Below are 17796 nucleotides of genomic sequence, written 5' to 3' on the forward strand. Positions count from 1 at the left end.
TAATGCTTATTGGTATTTTTGAATAAATAGCTAAATGTAATAAAGTTGGTTGGTCTCCCCTGACCCTTACCTTGTACCAGAAGTTGACAGTAATAGTGATTCCTCCATTCAGTAATGACTCGATATGATGCCACCTGAATTTAAATTTAAATAATCACCGTGGAGGCACTAATGCAGCACACACTAATATTGACTATCAGCAGCAACACATTACCAAAATTATAAATTTATCATTATTAGCATCTGCATCTTAATCCAGCATTATAGAAAGAATTATTTTGTTTTTGGAAAAGGTTCAACAAATTGCAGAATGTTTTCAGCACAGGAGGCTATTTGGCCAGTTAAGTTCATATCAGTTCTATTCAAGAGTAATCCAGCTAACCCCACTCCTGTGCTCTCTGTCCCCTAACCTGCTAATGTGTTTCTTTCTGACACTTATTTAGCTCCCTGTTGAATGCTACAATTGAATCTGCCTCCACGGTTGCCTTTGTGGTGCATTCCAGACTCAAACCACTTGCAGTATAAAAGAAGTATTTTCTTATGTCACTTCTGATCTTTTTGCCAGTTACCTTCAATCGAGGCCATCTTGTTCTTGACTCTTCCACTGAAGAGAACAGCTTCTCTCCATACGCTGTGTCTACACCCTACATAATTTTAAATACCACTAACAGATCCCCTTGCAATCTGTTACGTGAATAGGCTGGAGAAGGTGGAATCGTTCTTTATTCCAAGGAAAACAATCCCACCTTCTTCAGCCTGTTCACATAACTGTCCCTCAACCCTGGAATCATTTGGTAAATTTCTACACATTCACTAAAGCCTTTACATCTTTTATAAAGTGTGGTAATCAATATCAAATAAAATATTCTAGTTATGCACTTGAACTCAATGTCACTATTTATAAGGCCCAGGATCCTATGTGCATTTGAAATCACTTTCCCAATCTACCCTGCCATTTTCAATGAATTATGTGCACACACCCCAAAAATCAAACATGCAGCACAGAAACAGGCCCTTTGGCCCAACTCGCCCAGGCCGACCAAGATGCCCATCTAAGCTAGTCCCATTTTCCCTGCACTTGACCCATATCTGTCTAAACCTTTCCTATCCATGTACCTATCCAAATGTCTTTTAAATGTTGTTATTGTACCTGCTTCAACCACTTCCTCTGGCAGCTTGTTCCATGTATGTACCACCCTGTGTGAAAAATTTACTCCTTGGACTCCAATTAAATCTTTCCCCTCTCACCTTAAACCTGTGCCTTCTAGTTCTTGATTCCCCAACCCTGTAACACACTGTATGCATTCACCCTATCTATGCCCCTCATGACCTTATGCACCTCGTGAAGTCACCCCTCAGTCTCCTATGCCAAGGTATAAAGTCCTAGCCTCTCCCTATAACCCAGTCCCTTGAGCCCTGGTAATATCCTTGTAAATCTTTTCTGCGCTCTTTCCAGCTTAATGGCATCTTATAGCAGAGTGACCAAAGCTGACCACAATACTCCAAGTGTAGCCGCACCAACATCTTGTACAACTGCAACATAACATCCCAATTTCTAAATTCAGTGCTCTGACCCTGTCTACCTGTGACATTACTTTTAGGGAACTATGTACTTGTACTTCTAGGTCCCTCTGTTCTACAACAACACTCCCAGGCCCTACTGTTCACTGACCCCGGTTGGACTTCCCAAAATACAACACGTCACACTTATCTGAATTAAATTCCATTTGCCATTCCTCAGCCCACTTACCCAGCTGATCAGATCCCACTGTAATTCTTGATAACATTCTTCACTGTCTATGATACCACCTATTTTAGTGTCATCTGCAAATTTACTAACCATGCCTTGTACATTCACATCCAAATCATTGATATAGATGACGAACAACAATGGCCCTAGCACTGACCCCTGGGGCACACCACTAGTCATAGGCCCAGTCTGAGAAATAACCTTCCACCATCACAATTTGCTTCCTACTATCAAGCTTATTCTGTAACCAGTTATTTAGTTCTCCCTGGATCCCATGCAATCTAATCTTCCAGAGCAGTTTACTGTGTGGAACCTTATCAAAGGCCTTCCTGAAGTTCATATAGACCAAGGCCACTGCCCTGCCTCATCGACCTTCTTGGTTACTTATTCAAAACAAAAACTCAGTCAAATTTGTGAGACATGATCTCCCACACACAAAGCCCTGGTGACTATCCCTAATCAACCTGTCTTTCGAAATGCATGTATATCTTGTCCCTCAGAATCCCTCCAATAACTTACCTACCACAGATGTTAGGCTTACTGATCTATATAGTTCTTAGGTTTTTCTTTGCAACTCTTCTTAGATAAAGACACAACATTAGCCGCCCTTCAGTCTTCCAGCACATCACCCGTCGCTAACACTGATGCATAATCTCAGCCAGGACTCCCGCAATTTCTCCTCTAGCTTCTCAGTGTTCTTTGATATGCCTGGTCAGGCCCCAGAGATTTATCTATCTTCATACGTTTTCAGATATCCAGCACCTCCTCTCCTGTAATGTGGACTATCCTCAAGACATCCCATTAACTTTCCCTGAGTTTCCTAGTCTTCGAGAGTGGAAGAATAAATGGTGTCTTTTGACTACACTGGGGCTGATGGGATACCTGACATTGTATTAGAGAACTATGCTTGCAGTCAACTGTAAATCTTGGCTTGGAGCCAGCAGGTCTGCAGAAGACAGCTGAAACCAGACTTTGAAATAAAACGGTGCGAGGTCAGCCTTGAGCACACTGACAAGGGGAACTGATTGGTGTTGTTTTTGTTTTATCTTGATCTATGTGATACATTAAGTTCTTAAGTGTGTAACAACCGTAACTGGACTAGTCACATGATATAGCTGTTGCCTTAACGTACAAAATAAGCTTGTAACCTTCTGTATGTTAGAGTCTGGGTGACAGTGGAGATCGCTGCCCAATTCTCCATCGTATCATGTAAAATAAAGCCTTGGAACAAAACTTGGAGTTATCGTCTCTTATTGTAGATTAAATTAGAGTTTCTACGACATCAGGTCTCTCCATGGTAAAAACAGAGGAGAAATATCAATGCACCTCGCCCATCTCCTTTGGCTCCACTCATAGATGTTCACTTTGCTCTTTGAGAGGCCCTATTCTCTCCGTAGTTATTCTTTTTTCCTTAATATACTTATAAAATCTCTTTGGATTCTCCTTAAGCTTCTCTGCTAAAGCTATCTCCTGCTCTCTTTTTAACCTCCTGATTTCCTTCTTAAGTATACTCCTGCATCCCCTATACTCCTCCAATGACTCACTGCCTGTACTGACCCATGCCTCCTTTTTATCTGTTCTTGTCCCCCTTTTGGAATTGCATACTCTGGTTATGTTGCTCTTATTTTTCCTACCAAAATGTAATGATTTTACTTTCCTCAGCATTAAATTTCATCTCTCGCGTATGCATCCATTCTATCCCTGAAGTGTTGCTGTGTTATCACCCACATATATAAATTCCAGGCAGCAAAACAGTCACAGCTGGATCCCAGGCCAAGTCTGAAACATTACCCTGATTGACTTCAAAAGCTGACTTTCACCAATATCAGAAGGCTGGTGATGGGACATTCACTGCCTGTACTACCCAATGCTGGTAACCCTACATAATGCAAGTTTGCTGAAAATTTGAGGGAAACCACACTTCTAATAATAAGGGGAGGAATCTGGATGGAATACATACAACTCCTGTCACTCCTGAATATCTCCTAGTGCAAGGCAAAATGATTAAACACCTGCACAGACCAATTGGGCAGGTCTCAAGAGCCTAAAGGAATGGGAGAACATTACATTATATATCATCCTGGTATGAATACCACATATGGAAGTTTTAATGTGTAATTCATTCATGATGTGTTTTGGCTCAAATTGTTCCAATCAGCAGTACCAGTATTCGAACCAGCATTTTGCCCAGGTAATTTGCATCGTAAATTGATGGACATGTAGTTTGGAAAGATCAAAACATAAAACTGAACTGCTGAGAGTAACTTGAGAGATGAAGTGACAAATATTAAATTTCATACTACATATATTTCTGAAAATCTTGGTGAAAAGTAAAATGCAGTTTTGGACCAAAGGTTCCTGCAATGGTTTGCAACTGATATTCTTTTTGACTTGTGCTTCGCTTACCAGTACATGGGAATGTATAAAACATCTCCAGGCCCAACAACTGTTTCATATCCTACCACATTCCTAAAATTAGGAAATCTTTCATAATCTGGATTTTCAAAATCCACCTAGACAAAAGAACAACATTTTAATCATCAACATTTTTAAAGAAATTACATTAACCTAACATTAGCTTTGTACAGATACAGTTACCCATCATTCTGACAGGAAAGGAATATTTCTGAGCTCATTACTCCAGATTCGTCCAAACAAAACCATTTTCTTACACATTTGTGCAGTGTCTTTATTCAGTTAAGTCAGGAAATGACAATTATTTTATGATAAATTTATTTTTGTGCACATTTCCCCCTTTTGTTTCTCACTTTCATTTTCTCTCTGTATTTCCTCTTGTTCTCAGAGTGGAAAGATAACATGTACGTAAACACACAAATGCATGATCACTGAGAATGTCAGGCAGCAGGTAGGCAGGCAAACAGCTCTGCTGCCTCAATTGTTGACAGCTTCTCCAATCTTCTAATACAAGTTGAACACTGTAGTAATGCAATCCTTTCTGCAGGGGAGTATCAGGGATGTAGCTCAGTGGGAGAGCGCATGCTTTGCATGTCTGAGGTCCCCGGTTCAATCTCCGGCACCTCCACACTGGTAACCGTGAATTTAGGGCAGGCACGGTAGTGTAGCAGTTAGTGTAACGCTTTACAGCGCCAGCGACCTGGGTTCAATTCCAGCCACTGTTTGTAAGGAGTTTGTACGTTCTCTCCGTGTCTGTGTGGGTTTCCTCCGGGTTCTCCGGTTTCCTCCCACATTCCAAAGACGTACGGGTTAGGAAGTTGTGGGTGTGCTACGTTGGCGCCGGAAGCGTGGCGACACTTGCGGGCTGCCCCCAGAATACTCTACGCAAAAGATGCATTTCACTGTGTGTTTCGATGTACATGTGACTAATAAAGATATCTTCTGTGCAATTATATTCTGCTACTATTGATATTCCTCAAGATGAACTCGACAATTATGGTCAATGCTGACCATAGAAAGGATTTAAAACTGGCTAAACTCTGATGCAAAGTTTAAATGCTTTAATGTTTCTCTATCCATTGCAAGTACATCAATATCAGTCCATAAAGAGAAGTGATGTGTCCAAACTGAGCTTTCTGTCTCAATGCTACAACAAGAAAACAGAATGTAGGTCCAGGGAGAGAACAATACTAGATCTCCCTGGCAGCTCTCAAGCAGTGATAAGCCAAATTAGAGATGATCAATGTTAACTACAGCCTAAGACAAGGTCACCTGTCTTATCAAATTGTGGAAGACCGAGTTGAAAACAACACCCATTTGAAAGTAAAAGTATAAATTACTTCATGATATGATAAACCACTACAAAACGCAAAATGTTAAAATACTACTTTTCCTAAAAGCTTTTTTGGAAAATTAATGCTGGCTCAATGGGCTACCTCTGGTAGATAGTACAAATTCAATGCGATAAAAGGTCTCCATACCTGGCTCTGTCTGTCACAAGGGTGGTGGACTGGGTATGGATATAGACAATCAAACTGATCAGGTGGGAAGAGAATACAACGTTTATAACCCTTTATTTGTGCAAAAAAATTCTGTTGCTCATCATAGTGTGCTGGTGTAACGTTCCCTGGAACAAATCACAAACAAAGCAATACAACAGCAATTTAAACAAGTATCAAAAAATGCAACAGAAATCACCAGAACATTTAAAGCTTAATCCTCTTAATTCAAGTTGGTTATTTTAATTTCACAAAGGATTTGAATTTCCCAAGGAAAACAAGCAATCAGAGACAAATTAACCTGTTGTAATTCAAAGAACATCTTTTGGACTGTCACAGCTTCCTTAGGTGATGTAAATAATTGGTGATTTCTCTTCCTTTCACAAAGATCACAAGATTAAATACAAGTCTATTCCAACACTGAACCAGTTTAAATTTCTCAATCCCAATAGATCTTTCAATTACCCTACCGTGGTATTCAATTGATCCAATCTCTCCATTAGTAACAGTATCTGTCATTCTTCCTTCTGCATTCACCCTGCATTTTGTCACACACACAGTACCCAGATTTATATCAAATTTACAGCACAGAAACAGATCTCTTCAACCATTCGGTTCTTGAATCAACTTGCGCAACCCTAACCACTATCTCAGCATAGCAACACTATGACCACTTTGCACTAAAATGGACTTTGAGTGGCCAAGACCTGTAGGGCTATGGAGCTGGAGCTGGAGCTGCAAATTGGGATTAGGCTGGGTAGCTCTTCTTCCATTGGCAGACACAATGGACTGGCCGCCTGTGTTGTAAATTTTCCAGGATTCTAGCTTCCTGATATGCACATTTGTCTTTTGCTTGTTTGAGCTTGTCTCCCCTTACCCTACCTCTCCCACCTTATTTTTCTGGACCTCCTTTCCATTCCTGTCATTAACTGACATGCATATCTGTAAGGTAACTGCTGTTTACTTCACTAGAGGCTGGAAAACCTAAATGTTCTTGTCTTTCCTGTTACATTCCACTGACAAGCTTGTAGTACTTCTCTAAACAGTGCTTCAATGTGTCCTGTGTGTCTCTCTGAGTATAAATAACAGCAGGAAGGTGTGGTTGGACCAGGTCAGTAGACAGTTTCTGTTTGTGCTCCTTTGTTTTGGCCACTTTACAAGAAAAGAGGCCATTTAGCTCACCACATTGCTGCCAAATGCCCAAAAAAGCTATTCATTTAATTACCTGCAATAACCCCAAACTTTCATTCACTTACTATTTAAAAGCAATCATGGATTCCATCACTTTTTAAAAAGGAGATTCCATATTTTAACATTCCTCCACAGATTCTCCCAATCTCTCCACTCATTCTTGGTTGATGACGGCTTTGAATACAGTCACTCACTCAGTGACCCGAGTGAATAGATTTTCTTTACACAATTAAAACCTCTCTCAGTTCCAAAGACCTTGGATTTATATTTTCACTAACATTAGCCATGTTGGGAATTTCACATAACCCTATGATTAACATAAATGATGGTTATTTGTAACTGAATGTAATTACTGTTACAGAACTTTTCTTAGACAACTGAAATTTTATAGTAAATGCTAAGAATTTTATATGTGAAACAATAAAAGCACAACTCAAAAAAAGAACAAGGATGTTTGGCTTCTGACCTTCCATTCCCACAAGAAGCAAATTGGATGTGAGCTGCCCCCAGTTCCGTTTTGTCTGTTGCTTGTTAATCCAGTTCCAATTAAAACCCAGGAAATCCAAGACAATCTTCTTCCCTACCGTGTCATTCAATGTTTGTTGTAAGTAATACCTGCAATGAGAAGAGATGATACATTTTATTCTGAGACCTAACGAAAGAACATCAGAGGAAAATTACACAAGGGGACAAATACATGAAATGGTGGATATCTGGTAATGACTACTCTGTATCAGCAGATAGTAATCTATGACTCTCACTCCCACCCAAACATGAAGATATATATATTTCATTAAATTTGCGTCTCTCTCCACAGATGCAGCCTGACCGTTAAATATTTCTGGACTTCCAGCACCTGGTGTTTTTGTTTATAGAGAATTTATTCATATGTAACATCATTAACATATTTAACAGTCTCAAAGTCCTTTACAGGGGCTTAATCAAATAAAATTAGTTCCTTCTAATTTTTTTTTATAGAATTGATTATTAATGATCACATATTTATGGCCTCCAGTTTTTGATCCCATGTGGAAACATTTCTACATCTACCCTACTGGTCCTTCATAAATTTAAAGATTTCTACATGGCAGTCTTCAATCTTACCTTATTTTTACACTCTCATTGAAACCTACATTTTGATTGAGTTTATGTACGTTGATACTAAATTTTATTTGATTATGCTCCCATTAAGTGCCTTGAGATATATTACTCAAGAACACAAGAAAATAAGAGCAAGCCACCTGGTCTCGCAAACCCGCCTCACTACTCAATGTGATCACAGCTATATTAAAGACATTATATATACATACAAGATGTTAATGAAAGATAAGGAAAGATTGAAGACTGCCATGTCGAAATCTTTAAATTTATGAAGGAATTCAGTTAATGTGTGATCTGATCAAGCTCCTATAGAGGGAAAGTCATGATGCAGCATCACAGAAAAAAGATTCAAATATATTAAAAAAATCACTTCCATTTTTATCAAAATTAATCTGGAACAAAATCTATGAAAGAAATATAAATAAGTAGAACTGTCATAAGGTGTAAAGTTTATAGAAGGCCTTGAAAATGCAGTCAAATTGACAACTGCGTATGGGATAAGTAGGAAAACACTGCTGTCTTCATGTTGAACATGAGTGTATCACATCTCTTGTGTTGACATGTACAATTTACCAACGGTTTAGTTTTGCAATTTAATCATCACTTCATATATACACACATAAGTACTTATTCTGGGAGACACAAGAGAGGGCAGATGCAGGAATCTGGAGCAACAATCTGCTGGAGGAACTCAGTGGGTCGAGCAGCATCTGTGGTGCGGGGTTGGGGAAGGAATTGTCAATGCTTCAGGTCAAAAACGGTGCATCAGGACTAAGAGTGGAGGGGGGAGATAGCCAGGATAAAGAGAAGAGGGGGAGTGGTGAGAGGGGAGCCTGAGGTGATAGGTAGACCAAGAGGATGGGTGAAAGATTACAGGCAGATTGAGCCAGGTAGGGGAGGGGGAGGGGTGAAGTTGGGAGACAGGCAGTGGAAGATAGCTGGAGGCTGCATCCATCTGCCTTTCACCTCCTCCTTGATGGTTCCCATTATCACCATCCTTACTCATCAACTGTAGTTCACCTCTGTAGCTACAGATGTTCAGAAAGCTGTGGCCAATACCTCTGCAATTTCTACCCTTGAATCCTAGGATGCTGACAGGATCATTTACCCACTGCAACTAGCCTTTCTGGTACCCCTTAATGAATTTTCAGCCCTTTTCTCCAGCAGTAGCAGCATCTTCTTTGTTAAAGACAAGCACAAGGTTTTGATTTAGTACTTTAACCATACCTTCTACCTCCACCAGTGGGTCTTCTTTTTGGTCTCTAAACAGTCCAATTTCTCCTCTGTTTATTATTTACATTAGATGATTCCCTTTTATATTTGCTGCCAGTCTTTTCTCATTCTCTCTCTTTTGCCATCATTTCATTTGTTAATTCTTCATTGAATTTCTTTATGATCAGCCTGGTTCTCATTGTTAGCAGTCTGTCATTTACCCCTTTCTCTGCTTTATTCTTCTCTCTTAATGCTAGGACTTCAATTGCCCTACTTCCCCCGTGCCCCCCCCCATTATAATCTACCTGAACCATTCTCCTCTTTAAAGGCCACCCAATGGTCAATTATAGGCTTTGCTCAATCTTTGAATCACTTTACAGAAAAAGGATTATTAGTTTGAACTATTAACTGTTTCCTGGACCAAATCTCAGTCCACTGAAATTGGCTCTGCTCCAAATGACTATTTTAAATTCAAACTGTCCACATCCTTTTTCTTATTCTAGATCTTCTGAGAATATAATTGTTGTTCCGTAAATGTTTTCCCACTAATATTCTAGGTGCCTTACTCAACATTTCCCAAAATCAAGTCCAGCAATGTTTCCTTCCTCTTTGGGGCAGAAATGTGTTGGTTGAGGAAGTTTACTGAGCACACAGAATTCTTCCCTCACTGCCCCTTATATTATTACTATTCCAGTCTGTGTTAGTAAAGTAAAACACTGCAGATGATGCAAATCTGAAAAAAAAAAACACAGAAACTGCTGTAAATACTCAGCAGGTCAGGCAGCATCTGTGGAGATAGGAGAGAACCTTTCAGGCTGATAATATCAGAAGTGGAAAAGTTTAGAAGCAAACAGGTTTTATGTTGCAGTGAAGGGGGACAGATGGAAAGAGTAACGAGAATGTCTGACAGGGTGCAGACCAAGAGAAAAATGAAGAACACAGATTGGTATTGACTGAGAAAGGGTAAGGCAGTTTATTAAAGTCAGGTAATATGTTTGGACATGGTATAAATTGAGGACAAAAGAGAAAAGAAAACCATGCTGGAACCGTGAGAAACAGATTACAAGGGTTTATGGAAATCTGAAATAAAGAAGATCACTGGGATGGACCTCCAGCTTCAGTGGTTTTATGCTTTTTAATACAGTTCTGATATACAGTCCTCCCCAGGTTACAATGCCCAACTTCTGTACAGCCCGTACATACGAAAAGGCGCTTGGGAGACCAACAGGATGGATTTGCCGGCTGCTGTAGGGCTGCAGGCATCTTCTGCCATGTGGGAACTTTGCTCCTGGTAGTATCTGAATGGTCAAGTTAAACATCCTGGTTTAACTACACGTTGTCCTTAGTTGGCCTGCGTTTTTATTTAAATACATTGCTGGGGGCCACATTTCTGACTTGCGAACGGTTCTCAGGAACAGAAAGCTGTTGTAGCCTGAGGAGGACCCATAAGTCTGCTTTTATCTCTTCACAGATGCCGCCTACCTACAGTGTGTTCCCAGCATTCTCCTTTATTTCAGATTTCCAACAACAGGTATGTTCTGTATCTTTTTATTTCTCTCTTCTATTCTCCCTCTATTTTTCACCTCCTCCAGACGATTAATTGCCACTAACTTTCTTGAGCCTTTCTCAATCAAAGCTGGTTTGGTAAAAGAAGACAGAGGGTGATGGTGGAAAGTTGCTTTTGTGATTGAAAGCTTGCTGCCGGAGGTGTACTATAGGGATTGGTGGTGAGACCTGTACTGTTTGTCAAACACGTTAATATGATTTGGATATGAATTTAGGAGCTATGATTAATGAGTTTGCAAATGACACGAAAACTGGTGGTATGGTCGGTAGTGAGGAGGATAGACCCAGGTTACAGAACAATACTGCTCAGATGATAATACGGGCAGATTACTGGCAAATGGAATTTAATCCCATCAAATGCAAGGTGACACATTTTGAGAGGTCTAATAAGGGTAGGACGCACACCAAGAATGTTAGGGCTCTAGGGGTATTGAGGAACAGAAGGATCATGGGCCACGAGTGCATAAATTCCTAAAGATGGCAGCACAGGTAGATAACACAGTGAAGGTGGTATATGGGATCCTGGCCTTCATTATCCAGGGCACAGAATATAAGAGCATGGAGGTCATGGTAAAACTTTGGTTTGACCACAGCTATAGCATTGCATACAATTCTGCTCACCAATTATGCTCCATTTTCTACACTGGGAATATTACTGAGATCACCACCTTCTTCAACTCTTCCTGATTCTTTAATGCCTGCATGCAGGACCTTGTCCTTTTTCCATCCACATTGTTGTACCACAACTTCTGGATCAGTTCCTTTCTCCCGCAGATTGCTCTGCACCATCTTGGCAATGTTCGTACCCTGACAATAAGTAGGCAACAAGCCTTGCAGGACTAATGTCTGACAATTGCAGAAATGCCTGGCTGCCCTACATCTGTGGAATCCCCCTAGTGCATTTCTATAGCTTTATTGCTCCTGTGCACCATGAAGCCACTTTCTGGATTACACCCCTTTGAACTGTCACCTCTATCACCTTGGGAGACTCAAGATGCTATTGTAATCAAGGCTAGGCCCATCAGACACATGCACATTTTTCAGAGAAGGTGCAGCAGCACAAGAACTAGAAAACCACATTCTCTTTTCACCTATTAATGTGCTTCAAATGTGACTGACAAAATTAAATTTTAGCTGTAAGGTTACTATTTCATTGTCAGTAAATGAGTGCATTGTGGAATGAAATTTATTTCTTTAAAGCAGTTACTTATTTCACTATGTATCACTCTCCATTTCAAACCTTCCCAACATTGAATATTCAACTAACAGTATCATCTACATTCACAACCAAACCAATATTAGGGTGTTTCCATCTGGTTAGTGAGCAAGATCACAGCAATGTTCTCATCGCAGAAATTCAATACAAATCAAATGAAGGCAAGGGGATGACAACATTCCTTTCTGCGTACGAATTGGGTGCCATATTTCTTACATCATAACATTGGCTGGAAAGCATTTGAACTACATGAGATCATAAAAGTGTAACTTTAATTCAAGTTCTTTCTTTCTGTCATCTTTGATGTAAAATTATTCTGTGCTCTGGAGGCATTGCATTAAAGCATATTAGCTGCAAAAAAAAAGTTGTTGTTTGGTTTTACCTTTCATCACCTGGTTTGATTTTACCAAGTGTTTCCACAAACTCACTGAATTTCATTTCTTCTCGCCTTGACTTTGGCTTGAAATTCTTGAAGTTTACCATTTTCTTTTCATCATAGTACAAGAACTTGTGTGTTTTGGCAACATAAACAGAGAAGTCCCCATCTCCAATATTCTCTTGCAGGTATTCCAAGTCCCATTTCAGTGCTGGGTACACCAAGTTAGTATCTGTCAGCACCACTGGCTCCTAAAATATAAATAGAGGAACAGAATTAACATAGATTTCACGGGACTATGTATGGAATTGGGTGACATTAGCTCTCTTCCAAATGCTGCAGAATTAGTGCATAATCTTTACATGACAAACTGAGATTCCACCTGTTCCCCGCTTTCTCTCTCCCTCACTCAGAGTGGTTTTATATTTCTGCTTTCCAATCAGCTGGAACTTTTCCAGAATCTAAGGAATTTTGGAATGTCACAAATCAAAGCAGCCACCTCTGAGAACCCTTGGATGCAGCTGATCAGGTCTCTCAGTCTTTTGTCCTGTTTGTTTGTCCAGTACTACTTCTCCAATTACACTGATTATTTTACATTCCAGCTATTTCTGACACTATTTACCCACTGTTATCAGTATGCTTGTGCCATCTGATGTGAAGATTGGTATAAAATATTTGTTTCAAATAGTGGCACTATTAAATTAATGGACTGGTAATTCAGACGCCTGGACTAACAACCTAGAGATTCGTGTTAAAGCCCATGGCAACAGCTAAAGAATTTGAATTAGGTTAATTAAATAATCTGGAATCAGTACTGGTGACCACAAAGTTACTGGATTGTTGTAAAAACATCTAATTTGCTAATGTTTTTCATGGGAGGAAATGCAAAGCCCTTACCCTTTTGGCCTACAAGTGACTCTAGATAATAGCAACACAAATAATTGTTAAATGCCATCCATAATGGACAAGCAAGCCACTTAATTGTATCATAACATCTTTGTCAAAACCGAACAGGGATAAAGCCAGTCAGAGCACTGGGCATTGAACCAGGCACTGAATTTGGAGACAGCAAAGTTGTTCTCAGCCAGTCACCTTGCAAAGTCCTCCTCACAAACCTCTGCGGGAGTACTGAATTGTGAAATTTGTCCTGTAGCCGAGCCAAGCAAAACAACGTGACTAAGTTGTACTCGCCCAGTCACACAGACAAGGTGTCAGATTTCTCAGTCACGATTACTGGATAAGCTTTGACCCAACAGCAGCAAAGACCCAACAGAGGTGGTCGTGCACTGTTTTACAGGCAGGAGGGAGCAGTTCTGGATGTTCTCAACATTGACACGAGACCCCATGAAGTCTTGTAATACCAGGTTAGTTACAGGCAAGTAAATTTCCTCCTGATGACCACTCACCATCATTTCTTAGTTGATAAATCAGCACTCCTGTGTGGAGTACCACTCAGAAGAAGCATGTAAAGTAGCAAGGCCACAGAAGGTACTCTGGGTGGAAGACTTCAACGTCCATCACCAAGACTGGTTCAACAACACCACCACTAATTGACCTGGCCTCGAAGGATGTAACTACCAAGTTGGGTCTGTGGCAGGAAGCAAACCAATGCAAAAGGTACACCTACCAGATTTTGTCAAATCCAACTGTTAGAGGTGCACCTGTCCAAAATAACATTGGTAAGAGTGACCCCCACACAGTCCTTGTTGATCCAGAAGTCCCATTTTCACACCAAGGACTCCCTTCATTGTACTGTGTGGCAGTACCATCATGCTAAATAGGATAGATTTTGAATCGATCTTGCAGCTCAGACTTGAGCAGCCATGAGGCATTGTGGACCATAAGCAGCAACCAAAATGTATCCCACCACAATCTGTAGCCTCATGGCCAGGCATACCCCTCTCTCCACCACTACAATCAAGCCTGATTCAATGAGGAATGTAGAAGGGTATGCCGGGAACAGCATGAGGCATAACCTCAAAATTTGGTGCCAATTTGGCAAAGCTGCAACATCGGACCACCTACATGTTAAATAGCACAAAATTGCTAAGTGATCCCAATTGATCAGATCAAACCTCTGCAGTCCTGCCACATCTAGTCACAAACTATGGTAGGCAGTTAATCAGCTAAAGGAAAGAGACCAAGAACATCCACATCACCCAAGTATCGAAGACACAGCTAAAGTATTAGGAACAATCAGCCAGAAGTGCAGAGACAATAATCTATTTCAGCTTCCTCCTGAGATCTCCATCTTTACAGAAGCTAGTCTTCAGCTAATTTGACTCAGTCCACGTAACAGTAAGGAAATGTTGAGAGCACTGGGATGCAGCAAAGGTTATGGGACCAGACAACATTCTGGCTTGCAATCCAGAACTAGTTGTGCTTCTAGCCAAGCTATTTGTGTACAGTTATACACTGGTATCAACCTGACAATGCAGAAAGTTGCTTATTTATTTCCCCTTCACAGAAGGTAGAATAAATCCAATCCATCTAACTTACACCCTAATCATTCTACGCTCAGTGATAGTGCTATCAAGCGGCATTCACTGATAACCTGTGCACTGATGCCCAGTTTGGGTTTCCTCAGGTCTAGTCAGCACAAGACCTCATCAGGTCTTTTGTCCAAGCAAGGACAAAGAGCTGAATTCCAGAGGTGAGAGGATCGTGAGTGCCATGACATCGAGGCAGCATTTGATTTAGTGCAGCATCAGGGTGCTCTGGTAAAACTGAAATCAATGAGCAAAGGGAAAACACTTCAATGGTTAGAGTACTGCATCACACAAAGAATAATGGTGGTGGTGGTTGGAGGTCAATCATCCCAGCCCCAGGACAACAGTGAAGGAGTTCTTCAGAACAGGGTCCTGGTCCCAAACATCTTCAGCTCCTTCACCAATGACTTTAAAGCAAGGTGGGAGCTCTTGCTGATGATTGCATAATATTCAATTCCATTTGCAGCTCACTAGAAAATGAAGCAGCTCATGCTTGCATGCGGCAGGAACTTCACAACATTCGAGCATGGGCTTACAAGTGGCCAGTAATATCTGTGCAGTAAAAGTGCCAGGCGATAACCATCTTCTACTAGACACAGTCTAACCACCTACGCTTCATACTCAGTGGCATTCCCATTGCCAAGTCTCCCACCATCAACAGTCCGTCATCTCTGATGGCATTCCATCACCATTAGTGGGTTTAAATCCTGCAACTCGCTCCCCAACAGCATCATTGAAATACCTTCAAAAGGACAAGCCAAATTCAAGAAGGGATCTTAGCAGGACCTTCAAGAACAACTGGAAATGGACAATTAAAGAGGGCCTTGCAAGTTTCTCCCAGATCCCAAATAACAGTAGTAAGTAAACAAACACCCTTTCTCAGCTTCTGAGACATTTGCTACTCTTCCTTTTTTTTCTCCACGTATTTGTAGTATGTCTTATAATCTGATTATATAGTTCATGTTAGTTAGCTTTCATATTCTATTCGGTTTGTGATTTATCTCTCTAGTGACTCCACACCGCTAGTCACATACCGTGTTGTTACCAAAGCTCAAATGGAGCCAGTAACTCAAATCCCAGGGACAAAAGCCTTAGTGTTATCTTGTACTGTTCCAACAATATATGCAAACTTCAGCTAGCCTCCAAAACACCTTATCATAACTTCTAAGATTTCAGAGTCTGTTATTAAGGATGACATTTCAGAGTACTTGGAAGTATATGATAAAATAGGACAAAGTCAACAAGGTTTCATTAAGAGATCTTGCCTGGCAAATCTGTTAAAATTCTTTGAGGAGGTAACAAGAAGGTGAGACAAAGGAGAGTCAGTGGATGTTATTTACTTGGATTTTCAGAAGGCCTTTGACAAGATGCCACACATGAGGCTGCTAAACAAGAGCCCATGGTGCTAGAGACAAGGTAGTAGCATGAAATAAAGATTGGCTGACAGGCAGAAGTCAGACAGCAGGGATAAAGGGGTCCTTTTCAGGATGGCTGCCAGTGACTAGTGGAGATCCGCAGATCCCACGTTGGGACTGCAGCTTTTCACTTTATGCATTAATGACCTGGATGAAGGAGTTGATGGCATTGTGGTCAAGTTTGCAGACGATATCAAGGTAGACGGAGAGGCAGGGAGTCTGCAGAAATGACTTGGACAGGTTGGAGAGTGGGCAAAGAAGTGGCAGATGGAATACAGAGTAGGAATGTGTGGATTATGCACTTTGGTAGGAAGAATAAAGGTGTAGACTATTTTCTAAACGGGGAGAAAATTTAGAAATTAGATGTGCAAAGGGATGTGGGAGTCCTTAAGGTTAACTTGCAGGTTGACTCTGTAGTAGAGAAAGCAAATGCAATGTTAGCATTCATTTCAAGAGGATTAGAATATAAAAGCAAAGATGCACTGTTGAGGCCGTATTTGGAATATTTTGAGGAATTTTGGGCCCCGTATCTAAGGAAGGATATGCTGCCCCTGGAGCGGGTCCAGAGGAGGTTCACAAGAATGATTCTAGGAATGAAGGGCTCAACACAAGTGTTTGAAGTCTCTGGGCCTGTACTTGATGGAGTTCAGAAGGATGGGGGGAGTTCTCATTGAAACCTACAGGTACTGAAACGCCTAGATTAAGTGGATGTGGAGAGGATGTTTCCATAAGGAGACGAGCGTAGGATCCAAGGGCACTTAAAGGGATGTCCTTTTAAAACTGAGATGAGGACGAATTTCTTCAGGTGGATCTGTGGAATTCGTTGCCAAATAGGGCTGTAGATGCCAAGTCATTCAGTGTATTTAGGGCAGAGATAGATTCTCGATTGGTAAGGGGGTTAAGGGTTACAGCAAGAAGGGGTGAATGGGGTTTAAAAAAGCCATGATTGAATGGTGGAGCAGACTCAATGGGCAGAATGGCCTAATTCTACTCCTATATCTTATGGTTTTATAAGGCTTGTGTGCCTTTAAGAATCCACATTTTAACTTTGGCTTTCAGCGAGTATTATTAAAAACCATAAAAAAGCCTGCTATTAATCAATCCAATTTTCAAAACTGTTCTTACTCACACCAAAGAACAAATATAGAACCAGTGGCTGGGTTAAAGTATAGTGTCTGAGGATGCTAAAGTTTATAAAGTCAAAAATTGGTTTAGTGAAGTTGGTTGAATGTGTATTTTGTTTTGGATGTCATTGTCGAGGTGCTCTCTCTTCCATCATTTTATTTGTTTTATAACTTCGCTTCAGCCTGCACGGTTAACAAAATGCTCTCCCTCGACGTTGAGTTTGACAGTGCGGACCGCCAGGTCTGGCAGGACACAACTGGAAATTAGTTCCAACTCCGCCTCACTTCCCCACCATTGGCTGTCCATATGCCCGTCCTTGTGACGTACCAGCTTTCAAACCTATCAGAAAGTGAACACATTGCTAATTATCTGATTGAACAGCCAACCCGCCCCGCCCCCATGTCCGAATAAGTGTTCAAAGATCTTGCTATTTAAAAAAAA

At 40.8% G+C, this 17796-nt stretch overlaps 1 protein-coding gene and 1 long non-coding RNA gene across 2 annotated transcripts in view; one reads left to right on the top strand and one right to left on the bottom strand.

Annotated features, from left to right (window-relative positions):
• Positions 1 to 2826, top strand: part of LOC127584628 (uncharacterized) — a 48562-nt gene extending 45736 nt beyond the window's left edge. Inside the window, exon 3 of the long non-coding RNA XR_007958412.1 lies at positions 2502 to 2826. This is a non-coding gene — a long non-coding RNA (uncharacterized LOC127584628). The remainder of the gene's footprint in view (positions 1 to 2501) is intronic.
• Positions 1 to 17796, bottom strand: part of hif1an (hypoxia inducible factor 1 subunit alpha inhibitor) — a 35876-nt gene that overhangs the window by 7043 nt on the left and 11037 nt on the right. The window contains exons 2-6 of the mRNA XM_052041444.1: positions 12333 to 12577; positions 7322 to 7470; positions 5647 to 5792; positions 4157 to 4263; positions 71 to 134 (exon numbers count right to left, since the gene is read on the bottom strand). Coding sequence (XP_051897404.1) covers positions 71 to 134; positions 4157 to 4263; positions 5647 to 5792; positions 7322 to 7470; positions 12333 to 12577 — 711 coding nt within the window. The remainder of the gene's footprint in view (positions 1 to 70; positions 135 to 4156; positions 4264 to 5646; positions 5793 to 7321; positions 7471 to 12332; positions 12578 to 17796) is intronic.

This window comes from Pristis pectinata, chromosome 30 (genome assembly GCF_009764475.1).
Source record: "Pristis pectinata isolate sPriPec2 chromosome 30, sPriPec2.1.pri, whole genome shotgun sequence".
Lineage (NCBI taxonomy): Eukaryota > Metazoa > Chordata > Chondrichthyes > Rhinopristiformes > Pristidae > Pristis > Pristis pectinata.